This window comes from Hippocampus bargibanti, linkage group LG12 (assembly GCF_051943395.1).
Source record: "Hippocampus bargibanti isolate YZ-2025 linkage group LG12, ASM5194339v1, whole genome shotgun sequence".
NCBI classification, from domain to species: Eukaryota; Metazoa; Chordata; class Actinopteri; order Syngnathiformes; family Syngnathidae; genus Hippocampus; species Hippocampus bargibanti.
The window spans coordinates 10,087,295-10,112,003 of record NC_142745.1 but is presented as its reverse complement, the minus strand read 5'-3'; the positions used below and the strand labels follow the sequence as shown (position 1 = coordinate 10,112,003).

General features: G+C 42.1%; 1 protein-coding gene across 4 annotated transcripts in view; it reads left to right on the top strand.

The window, feature by feature from the left end:
- The first annotated feature begins 284 nt into the window (after window positions 1–284).
- Window positions 285–24,709, top strand: part of kcnab2a (potassium voltage-gated channel subfamily A regulatory beta subunit 2a) — a 70,860-nt gene continuing 46,435 nt past the window's right edge. Inside the window, exons 1-3 of one of the 4 annotated variants that reach the window (XM_089011209.1) lie at window positions 285–351; window positions 17,789–17,957; window positions 19,589–19,630. In XM_089011209.1, coding sequence (XP_088867335.1) covers window positions 17,881–17,957; window positions 19,589–19,630 — 119 coding nt within the window. In that variant the 5' untranslated portion in view covers window positions 285–351; window positions 17,789–17,880. Of the gene's footprint in view, window positions 352–4,721; window positions 4,961–5,232; window positions 5,371–17,788; window positions 17,958–19,588; window positions 19,631–24,709 lie in introns of those variants that run through there. The other 3 variants (XM_089011210.1, XM_089011211.1, XM_089011213.1) reach the window with 3 other exon arrangements.

Sequence of the window (24,709 nt, the reverse complement as noted above, 5' to 3'; positions counted from 1 at the left end):
GGTTAAAGCAATTGCCCTCTGCACAATGGAGGTCACCGCGTCTTGAGTTGTGAATAGCCTGCATTGGCACGCTGGTTGTCGACGCCTAAATATAGGCAGCAGAATGCTACGTATTGTGGGCGCCACTGAGAAACGCGGGAAGTCGAATCCGAATAGACTGACGTGAAGCTGGAGCAATCGCGAGCCTCTTTGTGGCTGCAGTTGTTCTCCCAATGGCCAATGACTGCTCGCCTGCAGCCTTAATTGGGCGGGGCTCGTCACCACGCGTGGTCGTTGTGTCGAGAGAGCGACGCCAACCAGACGCTCCTCACCGGGGGCAGAAAAGACATAAAGGGAACAATTTCGCCAAAGGTAAACGCAGATCACTCTTTGCTTCTATGTGCTGGGCGTTTTTGCGTTCTCTATGTGCTGTATGGTTTTGTGACATTTATGTCGCGTTAATTACGGCAGGCGAAACAATCGTGGCGCCTTCGGCAACTGTAAACAAGTAACACGCGTATCGAAGCCATTAAATTAAAACAACGACTGTTGGTCGGTCAGTGAAGCATTTTGTTTAACCGTTCCGTGCTAATCATATCGTGTGGTTTCAAGCAGCCCAATCGTCATGGTTTGGCATCCTCTGCTCAGATCAGATTTGGGCAGACGGAGCGTAAACGGGAAGCCCGAGGTGGCGTCCACTAAAGGCGTCCACGACGTGATGCCCCCTTCACATTTCGCCTTGTAGTACCGCGGGGAGAGTTGTCGTGCAGATGCGAGCTGACGCGTAGACTTCAGCTCCGGGAGGTGTCCGTTCTCCCCACTGCAGAGAGGCCAGGTGATCGTTTCACACGTCACCTTGACAACGGGACAACGCGCAGTGCACGTTGCGCCCCGTGAATATCATTGCTAAAAAATCTCCAGTGTTCAATAAAACTGAGGGTTCCTGTTTATGACAAATGGTGGTTCATGGTGTGTCAGAAAGTAATTCCAGGTATGGTGCTAAGAAAGACATTTTAAATCCAAAGTACGCATTTCTCCTAGTAGTCTAATGAGTTTTTATCAGCGCTTTAACCTGGAAGTCTCCTTATCTTGCATCCTCTGCAGCTCTGTTGTCGGCCATTTTGATGTTGGCCATATGGCAAGCCTTAACAGTTGATTCGAAGGTAAGTTTGGTGAGCCAAATTACCTTTCCAGCTAACAATGTCACGGCACAGTGGCCGATATCCCTGCAAATTTCAAATATGGACCAATATATAATCAATGAGCATGTGATTTAGCATTGTATAATATCAACTACTTCTGTTAGCATTGTAATTCCGTCATCTTGCCTTACTGTGTGCAACAAGCAGGAATCAGCCAGATATTTTTTGCACACATTACTCACAGGAAATGCTAGTTATATCTTGCAGTTTGAGTGGCTGGAAATCACCTTAGTCACTATGAGGAGAGTTTCACTAAGGAAATGAACTGTATTTGCTCAGATGTTATATGAGGTAAATTGCTCGGAAGCGAGAGCAGATGGCATTTGTAATTTACATTTGAGCAGATAAGTTAAACATAGTATGCCTGAATTTCCAACAGATCTGCATTGCAGGAATGGAATGTAATAATAATAATAATAATAACAATAATAATAATACAACATTTTATTTTGAAATGGACCAGACATACTGCAAAGATAAAATAAACAGATTTAAGCCGCTGTTGGTGTGTAAATGCATTTTGAGTGGTATTAAATACCAATTATGACAGACTGCCGTCATGGACGCCTTATTTCATTTATCTGTTTGTGTTTATCTGTCTGTTTGAAGCAAAACTAGCGAAATAGGATATCTCCTATGTCAGATAGCGTTGATTGATGTCATCGAATTATCTACAAAATGCTTGTCGATGGATAGCGACCTTCAATCTAACAGGCCCAGCTGTGTGCTCTGTTGGGGAGCTGTGACCCATATTGACAAAAAGTAGAAAACTGTTGGATATTTGTTGCACACAACATGTTAGAATTATTCCGCTTGAGGGAAAAGCTACAGGGAAAAGCTTAGAGGCTAGACTCCCTATTTTTTGGTGGTGCGTGCACGGCGGTGCCACTGAGTCATGCCTTTAGCTAATGATGCTTATTAGAGCAGCGTTTGGCGTTTCCTCGAGACGATGCATCACCTCAAACCACGTGGCTTATCAGCCACTGGCCGTTTTGACGGGATTCCACAACTGCTTTTTTCTTCAATAATCATCCAACCCGGGTACGGATAAGATCCCAATAATCTTACTGGAACTTGCCAGAGGTTTGACTATTTTCTTGAAGAATTTTCCACATTGCATGGTGCAGCAGAGGCTCTGGGAACTTCAATTTTGCAGAAATTGTCATGTTTGGCAGCGATTCTATGTGCTGCGGGAATGGCGTTTACCACACCACATAGTGGTTCATTAAGGCACTTTTTGTGGTGCAGTGTTGTTATTTATTCCAAGTGGACAACCCAGCCTGTAATTTGTCTGTTGCAGGATGAATCGGTATTCTTTTTTTTTTCTTTGAGTTTTTGTATTTTCTTTTGCATGCCCAAGAATATCAAAATGTCTAAATTGTCTCTTGAAACATCTGCAATCTATGAAAACTTTATGGTGTAAAGAGTTTGACCCTGGAATGTCCCCTTTTTCCAAGTAACCCAATCTGCCCTGATAGTGATCCTGCAGATCAGAGCGTACTGAATCGTATGCATATTTCTATCCCCTTGATGAACTTGAACAACCGTCGGACACAAAACCATAAGAGTTTCCTGAAAAATACATTTAGAATTAAAATAACAATTCTGTCATTTTTTTTAGAAGTCCAGTGGACCACAGCATAATGTTCATGCTTGTTCACTGGTACTTGAGCATCTTTGTGCTGAGTCACAGAGACGACCTCATACAACTAACCGTCTCATTATCCCCTTTGAATATGTCGTTGTATTTTGGAAGTATAAAATAAACAATGGTTATTAAAAACGAAATTGCTTACGATAATGGAAAGCAATTACAGACTAAAACTTTATTATGATGAATGAGTTTGTCGAACAAGAGTCCTCGTCTGTATTAATTACTCTGTTCATGCGTTTTCTCTACCGGGAATGATGAGTCATCAAGCTGTGGGCTCTTTTACAAAGTGATGCTAAATCATGCCTACCATTCAAATGAATATTGTAATCATGGATTTTGTACCTCTTGAAACACCAACTTACATCTCTTAAAGACATCAAAGTCAGTGAGATGCATTTTGTGGAAATTGGATTCTAGCTTTTGTGTTTTTTCTTCTTCGCACAAACTGACTTTCCTTATTGATAATGGCTGAGAGATCTAACCCTCAAATGTCCGGTGATATCGAGTTTGAGTTGATGCTGACACGGCTTGTTTCCAGAAGAGGCAGTGCTTTGGACGCAAGGGCAGAAACATGAGTGTTGAGGGCAAATGTGTCAAGCCTCTTCCCGCAGGAATTTTTTTTTGGGGGCATTTTTCTTCATTCAAATCAGCAATACACAGGATATGAAGGTGCAGTCATTCCGGACGTTGTTGAGGAGAAAGGGGAACAAAAATGTATCGCTAACATAGTGCTTAGCATTTTCTTACAATTTCCAAAGCATCCTTGAAATTGATATGTAGCATTTTACAGGAAAAGTGTTGTTTTGGACTATGGAACAAAAATAACATTCCATGCCGAACAATCAGAAGTAGAGATGCAACGATAGTTTTGAAATAAAAATTGCAAAACAGTACCTGAAAGATACAAACTGTTTTCCTTAAACCATGATACAATACAGATGCTCCCCAACTTACGAACGAAATATGTTCCGAATGGTCGTTCGTAAAGTGGAGTCATTCGTAAGTTGCTACAGTACTATATTTTGTATGGAATATATGTTTAAGGCTTGTATAAGTAACCTGTATTGCTCTGTATTGAAAAATAAACATTTAATAAACTATATGCTCTATAAATATATGTAGCACTACTCGGAAAAATGCGTGCAATACAAAATCTGACTTACAGCATCTCTGTCCGAACATTTTACGACATACTTGGAAAAATGTTTGTATGTACAGTTGTTCGCAACTCGAATGTTCATATGTAGGGGAGCGTTTGTACAAATGTTTGGCTACAATCAAAAATAGTTGCATGGTAACAGTGCAAACTAGTCGCCACATCATTTTATTCGGCCCGTGAAAGCAAATCAAACTTGTAAAATTCCATGATGATTGCTGAAGTTCGAACCAAAATTTCAACTATTCAGATGTAAACCACAAAAACAGTCATTATTTTTGACTTCAAATTTGAAAACTAGTTATTTCTTCATTTATTGTGCGCTCTATGTTATATGTGTAGGGGATTACACATTCTAATGGCTTCCCCAAATTCGTAATGGCCCCCAAGAGGAAACCGTAACTACAACATGGCCCGCGGGAAAAAAAACGAGTTTGACACCTTTGCCGTCAATCAACTTTGAGCCACATTTGGTGAAAGTGAATTTAACACTACACTTGTCTTTGCGCTTCTGCCCACTTGTTCTTCCTCAGTCAGTTTCACTGAAAGCTTACTTCACCGCTGACTGCACAAGGAGGTGTGTCCATGTGTGTGCGTGCATGTGTGTGTTTGAGGTGGGAGGTGCATTTCCTCTAATGCATATGCCCTCAGCTCACACATTTATTTGTGCTTCTCCTTTCGCTTCTTTCTTCCTTACTCATTGTTCCGCATGCTAGTCTTGTGTCACTTGTTCCCATCTTGCTCATGTCAGATGCTCACATGCTCGTCGCACACGGGCACACAATTTCAGTCACACGGCATCATATGCTGTTGCCGCCGCGACAGTTGTCATTCATCGTCTCATTCCATCTCCCGATCTTCTCTCCGTCTCCACGCTCGTTGTTGGCGAATACTGAGCTGGTGTTCATCTGTAATTTATATTTATTCCCCGCTTCCACTCACTGCATCAGGGATCTGCCGCAACCTGAGGTGGGTTTCTTTTTTTCCCCCAAAAGCATCCTTTCTGCCTCAGAGGCTGCATACAGCCACTCTCTCTCTCTCTCTCTCTCTCTCTCTCTCTCTCTCTCTCTCTCTCTCTCTCTCTCTCTCTCTCTCTCTCTCTCTCTCTCTCTCTCTCTCTCTCTCTCTCTCTCTCTCTCTCTCTCTCTCTCTCTCTCTCTCTCTCTCTCTCTCTCTCTCTCTCTCTCTCTCTCTCTCTCTCTCTATTCATTCTGTCTCGCTCTTTCGTCCCTCTCTCGCATCCTCACGTAAGTCCGTCAATGAGACTCAGGATGCTACGGCTTGTCCAGGCTACATCTATACACGGCAACATTTAACCCTGGCACAGAGTAGCAAATCGGGAGCTGCTGGGGGTGTCTCTCTGGATGTCAGTACGCTTGGTAGGGGCTGCTGCATTGAAAACTGACTTTGCATACGTTATTATGCTGCTCTGTACTGGTGTCTCTCTCCATTATGTTCCGTTTCTTGAGTCGCTGTTATGTTTTATGCATGTGCTACCGTTTGAATCCTTGCCAGAGACTTGGCCTGATTGAACCTCCAAAATAACAAAAAAGGACAGTCCACATGTTCACACATCTGCATTTAGGTAAGAAGGCATGATTCCTTCTCACCTCAGATGCCCTGCTGATACTGCCGCTGATCCTTCATCTGGTCCTGCTGCAGTTTTATCTGTTGCAGTTGCCAGCAACACCCAGAATAGAAGTCCAAACAATTCCACATCAGCGTATGAAAGATCATTATGCTTAGACAAATGGCTTGCTGTCTTTGTTTTGGAAAATGTCAGAGGCGGATTGTCGCAGGCGCAGAAAAAGTGTGCATCCAGACATCTTTTCGTGCCTTTTACGTGTGTCTTTACTCACGTTTACCGGTATGCCTACCTGCATCGGAAGGGTTATGATCCAAGCAGAATGAGCAGAGGCTGACCACAGGGGGTCTGTTTGGTGCAGGAAGCAACAAGAGGAAAATATTACGTGACTACAAAGTGGTGAAAGTTGGTCATAGAGTTTGGGAGTGGGGATAAGTTTAGGTTTAGTGTTTGGCTTAGGTTTTAGGTTGGACAGATAGGATGAGGCATATGGGCAGTGGTTAGGGTTACAAAAAAAACGGTCTGTGCATAACATTTCACTTGTCATTTTACTTATGGTTTTATTGTTATGTGCTTTGTTTTATTGTTTTTATTGTAAAGTGTCCTTGGGTGTTTTGAAAGGCGCTTGAAATAAAATGTATTATTATTATTATAACTTCTTTCGTCTGCTCTTCAAAATTCGGCCAAAAATTAATCATTAACAATCATTGTCTTGGCTTCTTCAGTACATCAGCTTTGTTGCATAGTACAGTACAAACACGAAATCCATGCAACCGTAGTTCAGTTCTGGTAGTGCTCATGCATTCAAAGTAAAGTCTCATATGTGAAATATCTAAAAATAATGCCAGAGTCAATTGCAAGCTGTGAGCGACGTTAGCCGAAGCCCCCTCAGATTGGCGAGTGACTGGCGTAACTGAACCATCCATCGAGGTTTAATGCTCCAGTGGCAGAATCACTGGGGTGAGAGGCTGACACTGACTGGCCACTGGCATCTTTTGACATTTTCACTCATCTCAATGTTACGCTAATGTAGGTCCTGACACTGTTTATAGCTTCAGTCTGCTGGATGCTGGAGTGGGGGTGTTTTCCTAAACTGAGCCTATTAATCATTCTGCTGGTGAGATTTCATATCCCGTTTAGCTCCATTAACCTGTTTTCAAGTTCTCATGCGGCATCAGCATACATAATTTAACTCATTCACTGCCATTCACTAATTTATTTGGGAATTGAAAATATCACGTCGAGTGCCATCCCCGAATTAGTTCGCTTTTGTTTTTTCTTGCTTGGATGCCGCTAAAGCATTGGCCAGACCTCTGCCAATGTTTTTTCCCTTTCTCAAGGGGGCAGAATTTTCCTTTATTTCCACGTCAGCGCTTTGTTCCAGTTTAAGCTGTTGTTAAAGCGCTATATAATCCAATATATATGTAGTGCATTGTATTTATGACAGTCACCCTCATTTCAAGTTAATATGACTCTAGTCTAGACCCTTATAATTTAGGAATTAACTACTTTTTTTCTGATGAAAGAAAAGAGTCCAAGGTTTCTTACGCTGTATTGAATGCTTATGTACAACAATCCTAAAACTCAATATTCTGTGGGTCCTGCAATTTGAGTAAAAATGACAAAAACCTGGCACTGGAGTAGATACATTTTTAGCACATCGTCTGGCAGTGAATTAGTTAAATGCAGGTGAGATTAGTAAAACTTTGGAGAAAAAAAGTTTGATGTGGTATCTCTATTGCAGAACTTTGACTTAGTGCAGGTGGGTTTGCAATGTATCCTCTATACTCTCCGCATATGAAACTTATTGAGGCAATGGCTCATGGTTACAACAGTGCTCCTCCGAGCAGTATTTCACATTCTCACATTCCTGCTGTAGGTTTCCCATTTTATCAAGGTTAATGTAACAGCACAGATGGCATCGGCTGCCTACAACATGACCTGGACACGTTGCATAGACACGCTGGATCAAAGTAAATGCCGTGGCCACATTTACCCCAGGGTGGCATAAATCAGTCACCAAATGCATTTATCTTCAACAATGATTGGTTTTGACACATACGGTGGGCAGCTCACGGCATTTATCGAGACTTGAATAAATAGCACAATGTTAACCCTTCATGCCTCAGGAAACCTGGGGCCTGCCATTCTCATGCTCGGCCGCACAGGCACTAAGGAGCTTCTGTAGGCCGCCTGATGTAAGCACGGGTCTGTGTGTACAGAAGAAAACGGGATTGTCAGATCTTTTATATACGTCCTATAGAAAGTTAGAATAGTCACCATTATTCGATTCATATACTACATTTAGTCATTGTGCAGCGAATGTGACTATTGAGTTTGTCCTACTTATCGACAGTACGTTTGGTGTTTTTATCCACTGCTCTGCAGCTGCCCTGTTGGCATCGTTTGAGGCGAACATTCCACTTTATAGAGCACGGTATAGCGGGCAAGAAATACAAACTAGTTAGTAAGCAGCGGCAAGTGACTGGCCCTTTCGGTATCGGCGCATCAAACTCTCTGTCACTCTGTTCCACACAAATGCCAATGCCAACCAATACAGTGCCTGACGAAGGCAAAACGTGTTAGAAAAGAGCAGCTGCACAAGTCTCGTGCAAGTGTGGGAGACTAGCGACCCTGCTAAGTCAAGCGTGAATGAGTCAAAGCGCTGCTGCACACACACTCGTATGCGGGATGTGTTCAGACGAATGGAAGGAAGCGTGTGCATTTGCTGTTTCTGAAGTGGAGGATTTCTTCTGGCGTCTGCAACCGATCCAAAGGTTGGAGTATCGTGATTTGAACTGCGTGAATGCAAAGGGAAAAGAGAGCATATAATTGCTGTTCTTCTTCCTCTGGGGTAAAGCTACTGCGTATAAGGCGCGCCAGAGTATAAGGCGCACCCCCAATGAATGGTGGATTTTCAAACTTTTTTCAGATGAATGAAAAAAGTTTTCCAAATATAATATAAAAGCTTTCCAAATATAAGGCACACCGCATTATAAGGTGCTACAGTAGAGGCTGGAGTTACACACTATTTATTCTATGCGGTGGGGAATGGAGTGGGGGGCTGCTGACAGTAGTTGCACGACCTGTTGTGGCTCAATATTACCTCACATGTAAGGCGCATCTGTGTATCAGGCACAGGGTCATCTTTTGAAGAAAATGAAGGCTTTTGGGTGCGTCTTATACACCGGAAAATAGGGTAAACTAAACAAGAAAAAAATATGGAGGTATAGGTAATATTTTTTAATGAAGAATCTGTCACTTTATGATAACATTTGTTTCATGAAAACCTCAAGGTCAGTCAAGGTCCATTCAATCAATCAGTGTTCATCGTGGAGTAAAAATTTCAAGACTCGCCTGCAATAGATGAAAATCTCCCATTTCGGGATCCCATATTCAAACATTTTTAGTTTTTAATCTGCCTTAATGCTTTAAACCCATTGGAATTGATTCAAACACACTAATTTGAACACAAAGGTTTGTACAGCATGTATAGAAAATACTGCCCATGCTCATGTCTGTGATATGAATGAATGAATGGGCCATTAAGAGGTGGTGCCTGGTAGAATAAAGTGTAAACACCTGGAAGTCATCCAGCCTTCTGCGAAGTAAAACAAATAAAAAAAACATTGCTCTTCTTGTTGCTTACTTGCAATATAACTTCTTCCTAATTTGAGTCAAATAAGTGTGTTCATTTCAAAAGTTTTATGAGCGTGGTGTCCCTTCTTAAAAGGAAGTGCTTTAAATATGTGATATTGACTGAGATGTGGTGAGATGTAGTGATACCCAAGTTTTCCATGCACTTTTCAAATATCCAAGTAAAACCAGTACAAATATGCGCTTTGAAAACAGAAACTCTGATTAAAAAAGAAAGGCGCTTACAAATGATATGTATTATTATTATTATAATGGAGGTGGTTGAGCACAACACTCAGTGCCATAAATTGAATGTCCATCGACTGAATGCTCATTTTGTGTGTGTGTGTGTGTGTGTGTGTGTGTGTGTGTGTGTGTGTGTGTGTGTGTGTGTGTGTGTGTGTGTGTGTGTGTGTGTGTGTGTGTGTGTGTGTGCGTGCGCGCCTGCGTTGTCAGTCCTTGACAAAATGACCACTTTAAGTGAGCAGAGTGGTGTGGACTGGTTTAGTGAGGAGTGCTCTGAGTGGGCTGTTGTACATCATTCTTGTAATTTGCTATATTTGTCTCATCGGTTTCATTCTGTTTTACTGTGCTTGGCCATGATACAGTTCAGTGCACAAACAAATAGCTAGTTGGCTAGCTAGCTATTTGTTTGTGATAGATAGATAGATAGATAATTAAATAAATGTCGCATTGAAGTATTTTCTTACATAGCGTTGACAAGTTTCTTAAATGTGAATCGTTTGAGTCAAAATGAGGGACTTGGGAGAATCGGGCAGGCTTTTAGTACACTTGTCAACGTGATTTTAGACAGCATTAAGGAATTAAGATGTTTAGCAGTTCATCCTTTGGATTCGCGCCATTTGATTTCTCAAAATGCTACGTCCAAGTACTTAAGTCCAAGCAAGAGTGTTTCTGTTTAAGAAAAAAAAAATCAACGGATTTTAGATTTGTATCAGATGCAACTGTGGTATGTTGATACACTGAATGCACACTTGGGTGTCAGCTAGCCGGCAGATGTTTTTTTCACTTTTTATGTGTGTTGTTGTGTGTGTGTTTTAACTTCTTACATAAGTCGTTGTCTCAAAAATCCATTTGACATACGAGTAAAAGACTGGATAATATCTATTTGTATTTGACAATGAATAATGTCCAAGTGTGATTTTTGAAGGGATTTGAAACAATCATATCATGACTTACCTGTCGATCACTTTTCTCTGTTATTTAGTCTATTTGACTACTTTTCTCTCTCTCTCTCTCTCTCTCTCTCTCTCTCTCTCTCTCTCTCTCTCTCTCTCTCTCTCTCTCTCTCTCTCTCTCTCTCTCTCTCTCTCTCTCTCTCTCTCTCTCTCTCTCTCTCTCTCTCTCTCTCTCTCTCTCTCTCTCTCTCTCTCTCTCTCTCTCTCTCTCTCTCTCTCTCTCTCTCTCTCTCTCTCTCTCTCTCTCTGCAGTGCGCGAATGTCCTCTCTAGGCGGACTGCAGCATTTTCCACTCTCCGCAGTGATATCAATGGCCCTTATAGCCATAAAGGGTGTCCTGTTCAATTCAGCTTCAGTATTTCTGACTGTCCATGTCTTCTATGTTAGTGTGATTTATACACGTATCGGATGGTGTTTTTGTTGAAGTGCCAGTTTGTTATGCCAGGATAGGCTGTAACTCTGCTCAAGGGCTAAAGAAAGCGAGCTCACCAATTGCTGATTCATCTTCCTACTGTCAATGGGATCATCCATTTCATATTGTATCATAACCAGGAAATTGTGTACTCAAATTAATGGCGGTATTTCATGGATTATTATGCACACAGATGGACCTTTTTTTTAGTGTGAGGTGTTCAAGTTCAAGTGTCCAGTTTCACGATTGAAAAAAAAAAAAGAAGATGAAATTCATCTTTACGTGACATCCATATTGAAACGCATTTCCTATGCGGACTCCTAAAAGGTGACATTTTCGACAGGGCACCGGAGCACCTGCATGCATATTTTGCGTACACTCGCCAGAACCCATTTGGCCTTTGTCTCGCTGTCCTCTTGTACCTCTTTGGAAGTGGTACCACAATTTTAACAGGTGAGACTAAACCTGTGTGTAATTCTATGGCGAGTATGAAATTGAGACACACATCTGTATGAAACATTCCAGGTAGTGAACAGAGTCTGTAAACGGCTCGGATTGGTGAACCGCGGTTCAACATGTTCATTGTGTGGCATTCACAAACTCTACACTCCTGTTGTATGGTTGCCTGTAAACCGAAGACCCCCTGTAGTTGTGTTCCAAGTCAGAAGATTAGGACTTTGTTGTATTTTCCCTCTTTTGCAAGCAGCAATAATTTTGAAAGCAATGGCTCTACAACTTGAGAGAGTGTCACAAAACAACAAACCGAGGATTAGAAAGGCGCTGCCACGGATTTATATTTTAGCATGTTTGACTGTGATCCTAAAAATGAAGATCCCGGATTCTGTCGACGAAACAAACCGGCTGCGTTGTCCGACTGAACTGCCATGTAGGATATCCCTGGCAAACCTTCGTCTGTTCTTCTGCCGCCATCTGCTTGGATCGCGGTGTGTTTACCGCTGCTGCCAACATACTACACAACTCCGTATGGTGCTTTCCAGGCCAGCACTGCCTGCCTGCCTGCTTGCCTCGCTCACGTAAGCCGCGTCTCAGGAGGGAAGTCACTCAGGCTGGGTGTGGGTGGATTTAGGGATGGGAAGCATGTGAAGAGCAGCCTTTTGTGAGCCATTTTGTTTTGAAGAGACTGAGGTGCATGAAACCATATTTACGCTGCCTACACCTGTGTGTTTTCTGCTTTCCATCCAGGCTCACCATTTGCAGTCATGGCTGAGGGATGTTGCTAATATTTAGCTGTGAGATGTGTAATCTGTTGTTGAACATATAATAGCCCACTTTTACTCTGTACTGAAAGAGTTTCCAAAATTCCAAATATACAGTTGGAGAGTTTTCGTGGCCTCAGGCCTTCTTCAGCCCAACACTGTATTAAAACCGCACACGCATGCATACACAGGCAAAGATCCAGTGCTTGTGTGGGTGGGTTTCTACATTTTTTTGCTGCTAACAGAGAGAAGGTGCTCAAAAAAGTCAATGGTTAAACAGGCTGTGTCAACTTCAAATTCAGTTTTCAAACTTGGGCTAGTTTTAGGACTACATAAACATTCCATGCAGCGTAGGAAACCTTACACTCTCTTCTTTTATCAGAAAAAAGAGTTAATTCCCAAGTTATATGGGTCTGGAGTTATCTGAGCTTGAAGTGTGGGCGGCTGTACAAAAGCCCCCTTGTGGGTGGGAAAAACATTGCCACAGGTCTGACCAGTGCTTTATCTGCAGCAAAAAACAACAAAACTTGAACAAATTCAGGAATGGCGCTCCAAGTTATGCTTTTCAATTCCCGAATAAATTCGGGAATGGCAGTGAATGAGTTATAATAATAATACAGTAAAGTCTCGTTATATCGATATCGGTTATATCGATGGTCCCGCTTATTACGATACTATTTCTATGCACGCACGGAGAAAATTACATGCGCGCAGGGTCGGATATATCGATAGTCCCGGTTATATTGATATTTTTCGGACTCCCTAGAATATCGATATAACGAGACTTTACTGTAATACATTTCATTTATAAGCGCCTTTCAAAACTCTCAAGGACACTTAGTGTTGGGTTTTCAAATTTACATTTTAGTCTTTGTATTACTATTTGGTTTTCACAATCTTGAGTTGGTTTCATATTTGTGTTTAAAACCTATCTTGGAGCTTCAAATAAGAATTACAGCTTCATTTTGGGGTTTTAAGGGGTGTGTGTAAAGTCTGCATTAGGTTTGGTTTAGATATATATACAGTGACTGGAAGATAAAGCATCTTAAAGGACTTTGAGGTTCTGTTTGTGATGTAATGTAGGGGAAGATATGCCTATTTCACGGTACGATCAGAGCATTGTCATCAAATGGTGAGTATAGTTTGTGCTTTTTTGAATGCTGCTGTCCATTTTGTGTTTGGGAGCCTTTTACGGAGTGAGTTGCTTGTTCTGTAGCCACAAAGGGACATAAGTCTTCTTGTGCCTGAACCAAGCCCGGATAAATACAGAGGCTTGTGTCAGGAAGGGTATCCGATGTAAAAGCTTGGCCAAAACAAACATGCGGATCAAACCTCTGAAGATGGAGGACACTAATTTGCTGTGACGACCCCTTGAAGGGAAAAGCTGAAAGAAAAAGAAGTCTGCATTTGCATTTGATTTTTTTTTTTATATTTCCTAAAATTTTATAAAAAATCTATATTGTTTTCCACTTAATTCTCTCATATGAAATGGTTAATTATTTTTTTCCTGTATATTTTTTTCTTCTATTTCTCCCTTTCATAATTTTACTGCGGTAAATTGGGAATCTCTCCAGTGTGAAACAAATAAAGCTTTGCTTATTTTATTTTAAATTAATGAGTGTGTTCAATCTTGGGTAATTTCCACTTCAAGTTCAAGACAAGGTTATGATTTTGTGTCTCGGTTTGCGTGCACGTGTACTGTACACTGTATTGACTGTATATTTGCTAATGTTCTATTTGGGGCATGTCAACATACGTAATATATTGTCAAGTCATTTAACTCTCAGGATCGATCAAACTGGTTTGATAAATGCATTACGATGATCCTGCATTTGTTCTCCAATCTCTTTTCTTCATACCGAGTGTCTCAATCAGTTTGCAGCTCTCAATTTAAGAAAGTGCACCCTGGCACATGAGTGCGGTTCATCTTTAACCTCAAACTTTAGGGCCAAGATCAGTCGATATTGTACCGCAGTGCTGCAGTCCAAGTTAGAAGCAACAGCAGCAACATTCTGTGCAGCTTTGCAGTTAATTCCAGGCATCTGTGCTGCAATGCAAGACAACACGCCACAGTCACAAGCTTTGGGAAACATCCCGATGAATGTAAATACTTAATAAGATTTAAGAAAAAACACTCACTCAATGAAGATGCACATCAATTGTTACTATTTTAATGTAATTATGAACTAAGCGCTAAGTGCTAAATTGTGAAGATTGATGGATGGCTGGTGAAGTCACCATAGACGTTCGCTATTGTATCAGTGAGCAAGCATGAGGTTTTCCATGGGGCTACTCTACAACACAGGTGTCAAAGTCAAGGCCCGGGGGCCAACTCTGGCCTGCCACATCATTTTATTCGGCCTGTGAAAGCAAATTTAGCATGTCGATTTCCATGATGCTTGCTAAAGTCCGAATCAATTTTTCAAATTGTCATATACAAACCACAAAAACAGTCATTATTCTTGACTTCAGATTTCACTACTAGTTATTAATTAATTTGTTGCACGTTCTGTGTGTAATATGTGGAGGAGATTAAACATTCCAATGGCTTCCCCAAATTCATAACCAGAACTAAAATGTGGCCCGTGGCAAAAAAGGAGTTAGACACCCCTGCTTTATAACATTCTTTTGATGTTAGCGGACTCGATTTTGCCAAAATTGTCAGAAAAACAACAACTTTGTAAGTTATACGTATACCCCTTCTGCCACAGAGCCTGCTTTGATTTCTGCCAACACAACCCACTCCAACTCCTGATGCAACAACAATGACAAATGACTTTGTAGTCCTAATCTTCTTGGAGGTCTTTTATCCATCAGGGTCACACCATCACCATTACCACCATCATCACATTGATGGTTGGGCTGGCCGCCGTCCCTTTTGTGCCATGATTGAAATGAATGGGAACGGGAACGTTAAAGGAGGATGACAAATTTGCCATTCAGAAGAAAAAAAATATGGGAATGGAAAGTCACCTTTCACGTTGTCATTAAGGTTATGGTATGAGCTTAGTCACAGATGATATAAGGTCGCACAAGATTCTCATCCTCCGTATCGGGGTGACGGATATCACTCTGCTTTGTCCTCTGCTGTTAGCATAAAGAAAAGGTCAGGTGTTTCCAATGAAAATTTATGGATGTCTCACAGCTCAGCTTCCAAAGTCCAAAACAGTCCTCGTAACCTTAGAAATAGTGATCTTAGAAAATATAAATGTCTCCATTTTGATCTGTTTAGATACAGGAACATGCTATTATGATGGGGCACAAGGACAAGAGCCCTGCTGTTAATACAGAAAAAAATATGCCCCACTATTTGCCTTTACTGTGTAATAAATATTGCCATGAAAGGTCAACTTCTGTCGAAATAGTGGATTTGAGTCGTCTGCCTCCATCATGCAGCACCATTTCAAATTGGCATTCCTACGTTTAAAAAAAATACAAATGCCATCAAGATATTACACTATTAAAAAAACTAAAAAATTAAGTCTTTATGTGAAACTCTTGCAGACAAAAATGCACCATACACTTCTAGTTTTGTAAAAACGGTCTTCACATGCATGAATTTGAAATAAAATTACCGTATTTTCTGGTGTATAAGGTGTACTGGTGTATAAGGCGCACCCCCAATGAATGGTGTATTTTCAAACTTTTTTTCCATATACAGTAAAGTCTCGTTATATCGATATTCAAGGGAGTCCGAAAAAATATCGATATAACCGGGACTATCGATATATCCGACCCATTTTGCATGTAATTTTCTCCGCGCGTGCTTAGAAATAGTATCGATATAACCGGGACTATCGATATATCCGATATCGATATAACGAGACTTTACTGTATAAGTAGCACCAGAATATAAGGTGCACCTTTAACGAATGAAAAATGTTTTGCAAATATAATATATTAAAGTTTTCCAAATATAAGGCACACCACAGTAGAGTGTGGGGTTTCTCACTGCTTCTTCTCTACAGGGCGAATGGAGTCGGTGGCTACTGATAGTAGTTGCATGCCCTGTTGTGGCTCAATATGACTTCACATACAAGGCACACCTGAGTATAAGGCACTTGGTCATCTTTTGAAGAAAATGAAGGCTTTGGGGTGCGTCTTATACACTGGAAAATAGGGTAAAGTAAACAAGAAAAAAAATGGAGGTGTAACTGTAACTGGTGCCAATGTTTATCATTGCTTGCCATAACAACAATATAATTAATTTGGGCTTGTTATTTTGTAAAGTTGTTTAATGTTTCAACGTGAATCTTCATATTTATGCTTTTCTTAAAATCGTCCTCAATACATTATTTGGAATATTTCGTCATGATCACTTCCGGTTCAGTGTCATGTGTGTCGATGTGCAAGAGAAATCGCTAGAGAGACAGAGGCCAAACGAGAAAAATTGCAAGAGAAATCACCAAGGAAAGCGAACGACAAAGTCGACGTCATTAAGTTTGTCTACTAGCGGTTTATAATGTTTTCCATAATACACGTTTTGGACACAGTACGAGGCGTCATCCTTGAGCGCCGTAGATACAGGAGGTATAAAGCAAGAACAAGGAATCACACACATTTATCGCTATGTTGATTAGTGTCTCATCCATTATGGCTGCGATGTGCGTGAGAAAGAACTACAGTTAACAATGCTTTTGGGTGACACAATGCAATGAATAATTCAACGTGTCAGCCATAGAAGCAGGTCAGTGCTGCTGAGAGGGTGATTTCACTGACGGTGAAGTGTCTTCCTGCTTTGCTATTGTTTGGTTAGGTAATGCACTTAAACAACCCTGCAACACTTCAGAACTTGTAAAATGTGCGCAAATACCTCCTTACTGTGGCAAACAAATTGCACATGGAACTTTCTGAATACAAGATGCGGGCGCACCTCACTGGATCGAGTTTTAGGCTATATCACAATACATAATCGTGTTTTATGAGGAGCAAGTGCTGTAATTCATATTTTAGTTATTTACTGTATTTAATGGGAAACAGTTGACAAAGACGGATCAAGCATGTAATCCCTCGTTGATGTTCACTGTCAAACTCCAGATGCAAAAGACAATTTAAGAAATGAGTATTTTAATGAAACTACCACACACCTTTGTTTTTCGTCTATGTAATGCTAACGATACAAAACACCGTCGACGTGCTAGCATTTTTGTCACAAGTCTCACTTGAGCAACATACACGCAAATGAGAATATTGGGAAAGATTCATCATCCAGCCTACTGAGTCCCTCATAGTAATATAATTAAAATGTCTTGTTTGTGTCTCCATGATTGTACTTACTACGTTGCCTCTTGATGACCAGGGCGAGGACTTCAGAAGAAGCAAAATGAATTGAATTGCACCATTAAATCATTGTGCACAAAGAGCTCCGTTATTTATATTCATTTTAGTTGTCATTTACACTATGATTTTTATCAAATACAGTGTTATAGAGAGTGCTGTTTTTTCATATTAAGAAATACACCGGAAAATACGGCATTTTTGTTATGAAGTTGGGATGTTCTTAAGTCTATGGAGTATTTTATGAAATTCAGGTCGTTCCTGGCAGTTCCACTGAGGTCTGCAGTGTGAAGAGAGGCCTCCATCTAGTGGCAGAAATGTTTTTGAGCATTTACTAAGTTTTGTTGCATTATATCATTGGATTGACACATCAACCGTTGGAACGTTTATCCAAAAACAAATCAGAAGTTGATTTTAAATTTGGTTCTACTTAATTGAAGCACTGATTTTTTTTTTCTTTCTCCCTGGCAGAGCCCCACATTGGCGCCAGACTCTCTCTTGGAGTTGACGTGTAAGAGCAGCACCGTTGACGGGCTGGCCTCGTTTCCCTTCTGCCTGGCTCCATGTATCCTGAATCGACAACAGACTCCCCGGCACGCCTCTCCCTTCGACAGACGGGTTCGCCTGGAATGATCTACAGGTGAGTCTAGAAATACACAAATTTCCGATTACTGTATTTTCAGGTGGCCTTGCGTGTGTATGTGTGTTAGGTGGTCCACCAATGTAGAGATGTGTGATTTTTTTTTTTTTTTTTTTTTTTTTTTTTTTTTTTACCCCAAACATGACAAGTGCGAAGGGGGATGTAACCTGTACAACAGGTGCGTGGTTACATCTTCACTGATAACAATGCCCAACAGCAATTTTTTATTATCAATTTTTCTACGTATCTTAATGTAAAAATGTCCGTGTGTAATTGACCATTATGATGATTAGATTGTTTTGCTACTCTGCTCACCACCAACAGTAGTCGCTATTGGTCCTCTTGTCTGACCGTATTTAACTCATGAAATATCGCAACAGCAATGAGTTGCCCTTATAAAAACAACATAACTTTTATGGCTTGAAATATTCGTGCTATGGTATACAAATGCATCATAAAGCCACTTCTCGTAATAGTACTGTATTTTCTGGTGTATAAGGCGCACCCCCAACGGATGGTGTATTTTCAAACTTTTTCCATATACAAGGCGCACCTTCAATGAATGAAAAAAAGTTTTCCAAATATAATATAGACATCTATAAAATGTTTCCAAATATAAGGCACACCACATTATAAGGTGCTACAGTAGAGGCTGGGGTTACACACGACTTCTTCTTCAGGGGGAAATGGATTTGGTGGTTGCTGACAATGTTGGCGAGACCTGTTGTGCCTCAATGTTACTTCACATGTAAGGCGCACCTGCATATAAGGCGCAGAGTCATCGTTTGAAGAAAGTCAATGCTTTTATGTGCGCCTTATACACTATAAAATTACGGTACATTGAGCCTTTGTTAAGCTTTTCATCTTGTACCAGCATTTCTGCCATGTTTATAAATCATAGGGAAACTTAATTGGTGGGGACCCTGTGACCTTAATATTTTTTGCTTCAAATGTTTAGTGTATTCCGACGCAGCAATGCGTTGTTTCTCTATTTGTGTCCAAACACAATGTTAGCTTAATTGAGGCTATTTGATTATCAAGGGGGAAAAAAACCTCAACTCAACCTAGTTTTCAGACCACCATAAAGTTTGCAAGGGAGCATGATAGCTTTGCTTGGTTCTTGTACCCCCATCACGATGATGTAATCATTCACATTTGACATATTTGGTCCCATTGCTATTACTTATGTCACGCGCGAATCCATTCCGTCACGGGATGGCATTGAACTGTCAGGAGTGCTTTTTCAGTTAAAATTAAAACATACGGCAAATCCGTGATGATCCACTTTGTCTTGTCATTGATTATTGGTTAGTGTCACAGTACCACACATGTACTTTGTCATTATAAAGAGTCCACCCGTACAGTTTGCATGTTTGTGTCCAACGGTCTCAACTGTTGCTATTATAGGGCCAGTTCGTCATATAATGACAAGTCTTGTTTTTTATTAGTCCTGTAAATGTTTCAAGCTGTTGTATTGTACTCTGAATTTCCGCATGGAGCAACTCTGCATCCTCTCTGTCCCTGCACTATTAACTCAACAGGCTCATCTTGCCACAGTAACTAACCTCTTTCCTTCCATCCTTACATTAACCAGCACCCTGATTTCTTCTCTTGTCTCCTGATGCCTTCAGTGCTCGATATGGAAGTCCAAAACGACAGCTGCAGTTCTACAGGTATTTGTCTTTTTCTGTATGTGCCCTTCACCGCCACTGTTTCAAACTCATTCAAACTTCTAAGGCTCAATTCCATTCCTTATAATTAACTTTTTCATGCATTTATTATATGGATCTCATAGGGCTGGACTGGGATTCAGTTGGTTCTCCCACAAAACCTTTTTTAAGTATCATATTTTCCGGTGTTTAAGGTGGACCAGAGTATAAGGCGCAGCCCCGATAAATGTTGTCTTTTCAAACCTTTTCTATATACAGTAAAGTCTCGTTATATCGATATCGGATATATCGATAGTCCCGGTTATATCGATACTATTTCTATGCACGCACGGAGAAAATGACATGCAAACAGGGTCGGATATATCGATAGTCCCGGTTATATCGATATTTTTTCGGACTCCCTTGAATATCGATATAACGAGACTTTACTGTATAAGGTGCACCGGACTATAAAGTGCACCTTCAATGAATGATGATGATTTCTTTTTTTCATTCGTTGAAGGTGCGCCTTATATGGAAAAAAAGTTTGAAAATACACCATTCATTGAAGGGTGCGCCTTATGCACCTTTATTATACTTAAAATAAGGTATATTTTGTGTAGTTTTAAGACTTATTTAGCAGAAAATTGTGTTTTATGGATTGGATATGCCTTTATTAGTCTCGCAGTGGAGAAATTTTTATTTTATTTATGGGGACCTGGGAATGGATTATTCTCATTTTAATGGATTCCTATGGGACATTAATGTTTGGAAGACACTTTTTGCCTCACACACACTTTCTGGGAACCAATTAAGTTTGTAAGCTGAGGTATCACTGTGCATACTTAGAAGTGTGTCTTGAAATGGCACGTGTCACTTAAAATGAAATGAGTGTCACTTTTTGGTGTATTTTTACACGTGCAAAACAAGTAAAAACAGCAAATGTGTCCTCCATTCCTTGCTGAAAATGTCACCTGGTTGTATGTGTTTTTTTATTTTATTTTTGTGCTCCGAGAAATATAACTTTGGCGCCATCTGTTGGATTTTAACGAAATATAATTATTTTGCACACTGCCTTCCTCATGTGTGGCTTGAAGTCCCGGCCGGGCTTGTTGAGGGATGTCTGCATCAGTGACTAGGAGTAAATTTGTCTAGCTGTCAATTTTCTAAACCGTGTTGAGTGACTCATTCTCAGTTGTGGCAAGTAGCAAGTCATACGTGAATATGCTTGTGTTTATTTTATGATCTTTGCTCAATATAGCAATTGAAAGTGCACCGGGAGCTGTGTTTCTCCTTCTAACGGTTAGAGGAAAAACAAATTATTCTCACTAGTGGTGCTGTGCTGTATTAAATTCGCAAGTGGTGTTGATTTGATTTGTTTATTTTATAACTGCAGCCAGTTGCATGTTACGCTCTGCATATTGCACTTTTATGATGGTGATGAAATGATCTTTGAATATTGTATTTCATTTTCACTTACCCTCCTTACTCCTGGCTTGTGCTTACTACTACTCGGCAGTAATGCTATGCAGGGAAAATACAAGTCACAAAATCACCTTAGGATGTAACTATTGTATATTTTGGTATTTGGATATCCTATTGAAAAATCCATTGCAAAATTGACCCCATGATTTTCTACTCATCCAAGTGATAAAAAAAAAAAAAAATCAGAAAACGTAAATATGCTTGGAATGATCTCATCATCATTTCTAGCCTGGCGCCTTGCACTTTTTCCCTCCTTTCTATTTCCTGTTTTAAGTGCAAAACTGTCAAACTCACTGCTTCCCCCTCTTCTACATGAGGTTAATCAATACAACTTTGTTCTCTCCATTGCTCCGACGAGCCTGGGTGGGCTAATGTTTGCTTAATCTGATAATGCAGTTTGTGCTCTCTGCATCATAATGGGTTTGTGACCAACGGGTGGCACTGTTGGGCCCCACCTGCAGCTTCAGAATCAGAATCAGAATCAGAATACCTTTATTCGTCCCGCAATGGGGAAATTTGCAGTCCACAGCAGCAATTGAAGAGGGATGGGGTTGGGGTGGGAGTGAAAGGATAGAAACAAGATATTCTAAGCATAACAAAATAAAAATGTCAACTGTATACTGTGCAAATGTAGATGTGCAAAAACCGTTCTATAAACAAGACTGTACATAGTGCAGAATCAAGAAATGCATTTAGATATATTGCAACAACCCATATTTACAGGTGTCCAGTTTTTTTTGGTTTTTTTTTTCACATGTGATCATTGGGAATTGTGAAGCCTGACAGCAGTCGGTAGGAACGAGCGGCGGTACCTCTCCTTCTTGCAGCGCGGGTGTAATAGTCTCTGGCTAAAGGAGCTACCCAGAGCTGTCAGGATGGGCAGGAGGGGGTGGGAGGGGCTGTCCGTCATAGCTTTTAGTTTAGCTAGCGTCCGTCTGTTGCCCACCTCCTCTAGAGAGTCCAGCGAGCAGCCCACGACAGAACTGGCCCGCTTGACAAAGCGCTCCAGTCTTTTTCTGTCCCGGGTGGTGATGCTGCCTGACCAGCAGACAATGCCATAGTGGATGGCTGATGCCACCACAGAGTCATAGAAAGTCTTTAGGAGTGACCCCTGAACTCCAAAAGACCTCAGTTTCCTGAGGAGGAAGAGGCGACTCTGTCCCTTTTTGATTAGGGCATCCGTGTTTGTTGTCCAGTCCAGTTTATTGTTTAGAGTAACACCCAGGTACTTGTAGGAGGTCACCCTCTCAATGTCCGAACCCTGGATGTTCAATGGTGCAGGTGACGATTGTTTCCTGCAGAAATCCACCACCAGCTCCTTGGTTTTGCCGGTGTTGATCTGGAGGTGATTCTGCTGGCACCAGTCCACAAAGTCCTTTGTCAGTCCCCTGTACTCCCTATCGTCTCCCTCTGTAATGAGGCCGACAATAGCTGAGTCGTCAGAGAACTTCTGAAGGTGGCAGGTTGGGGTGTTGTAGTTGAAGTCCGAGGTGTAGAGGGTGAAGAGGAATGGAGCCAGGACTGTTCCCTGCGGCGCTCCGGTGCTGCAGAGAAGCCTGTCCGACTCACAGTTCTTTACCCTCACGTACTGTGGCCTGTTTGTGAGGTAGTCTGTAATCCAGGATGTGAGGTGATGGTCGACTCCGGCATGCTGCAGTTTGTCCCCCAGTAGACTTGGCTGGATGGTGTTGAAGGCACTGGAGAAATCGAAGAATGTGATCCTCACCGTGCTCCCAGCATTCTCCAGGTGCAGCAACGCCGTATGGAGGAGGTAGATGATGGCATCCTCCACACCGATGCTGGGCTGGTAGGCAAACTGCAGCGGGTCCAGCGATGAGCTTGCCAGCGGTCGCAGGTGGGCGAGGACGAGTCTCTCCAGCGTCTTCATCAGGTGAGACGTCAGCGCCACCGGTCTGTAGCTGTTGAGCTCTTTGGGGTTGGCAATCTTGGGCACTGGGACCAGGCATGACGTTTTCCACAGCTGTGGAACTCTGCCCAGCTTCAGGCTCAGGTTGAACAAGTGCTGGACAATGTCACACAGCTGGTCGGAGCAGGTCTTGAGGAGTCGGGAACTGATGTCATCCGGACCTGCTGCCTTCCTCACCTGCATCCTCCTCAGTTGGTTCCTCACCTGCGCAGTTGTGACAGACAGGCAGGAACCAGGAGGCAGAGTGGCGGCTGAGGGTGTGGCAACGGTTGGGAGGGCAGATGTTGGTTGTGGAGAGCTGGTCGTGAGAGGGGGCAGGGAGGGTAAGGCCACAGTGAGAGTTGGTGCAGGTGCAGCTACAGGTGAAGTTGACGGTGGGCCGGGGGCGGCTGGCGTCTTGTCAAACCGATTGAAAAAGCGGTTGAGTTCATCTGCCCAGTCCTTGTCTTTTTCGTTCAATGTCACTGGGCTTTTGTGGCCTGAGATGTTTTTCAGGCCCTTCCAGACACCAGCGACATTGCTGGCTTGCAGCTGCTCCTCCATTTTCATCCTGTAGGCCTTCTTCCCCTCTCTGATCTTCCTCCTCAGTTGGATCTGCACGGCCTTCAGTTCCTCTCTGTTGCCCGACACAAAAGCCCTTTTCTTCTCCTTCAGGAGGACTTTTATGTCGGGATTAATCCATGGTTTGTTGTTGGCAAAACACCGCACAGTCCTGGTGGGTACGGTGTTTTGTTCACAAAAGTTAATGTAGTCTGTGATGGTGTTGGTGAGTGAGTCAATGTCTTCCCCATGAATCTCAGTAAAGAGCTCCCACCTGGTTGAATCAAAACAGTCCCGCAGAGCTTCTTCAGCTTCTGTGGACCATCTTTTGATCGTGCGGGTCACAGCTGGTTGCCTCTGGACAAGGGGTTTGTACACAGGCTGGAGATAAACCATATTGTGGTCTGCTCTTCCGAGAGGGGGGAGGGGGGAGGGTTTGTATGCATCCTTGGCGTTTGAATAAAATAGGTCCAATATGTTATTGTCTCTGGTGGCACAAGTTACATACTGTGTGAATGTTGGGAGGGAGAATTTCAGGGAAATGTGATTGAAGTCCCCTGAGATGATAAACAAGGCGTTGGGGGACTGGGTTTGCAGCTTGTTTACAACAGATATGAGGGCATCGGAGGCAGCGCCGCCATTTGCCGTAGGGGGAATGTACGTCGTCACGGCTATGACGTGTGAGAATTCCCGTGGCAGGTAACGCGGCCGGAGGCTAACGGCTAGCAGCTCGATGTCCCGAGTGCAAAGTTTTTCCTTCACCGTGATGTGCCCAGGATTGCACCATTTGTCATTCACAAATACAGCAATCCCCCCTCCTTTCTGCTTACCGCTGCCTTCATTTCTGTCCGCTCGTACGAGTTGGAAGCCCTCCAACTCTGCGTGGGCGTCCGGAGTGATTGCCGAAAGCCATGTCTCCGTGACGAGTAGCAAGCTGGCTTCCCGGTACTCCCTCTGATGTCGCGTTAGCGCCGCCAGCTCGTCCATTTTATTTGGGAGCGATCTCACGTTCCCCATGATGACGGACGGGAGAACGTGTCGGTATTTCCTCGTTCTTTTGCGGCGATCTTTCCCGGCCCGACATCCTCGTTTCCTCCTCTTCAATTCATCGGGGATGTCTGGTGCGGCGGCCGCTAGTCCGCTATTAGCCC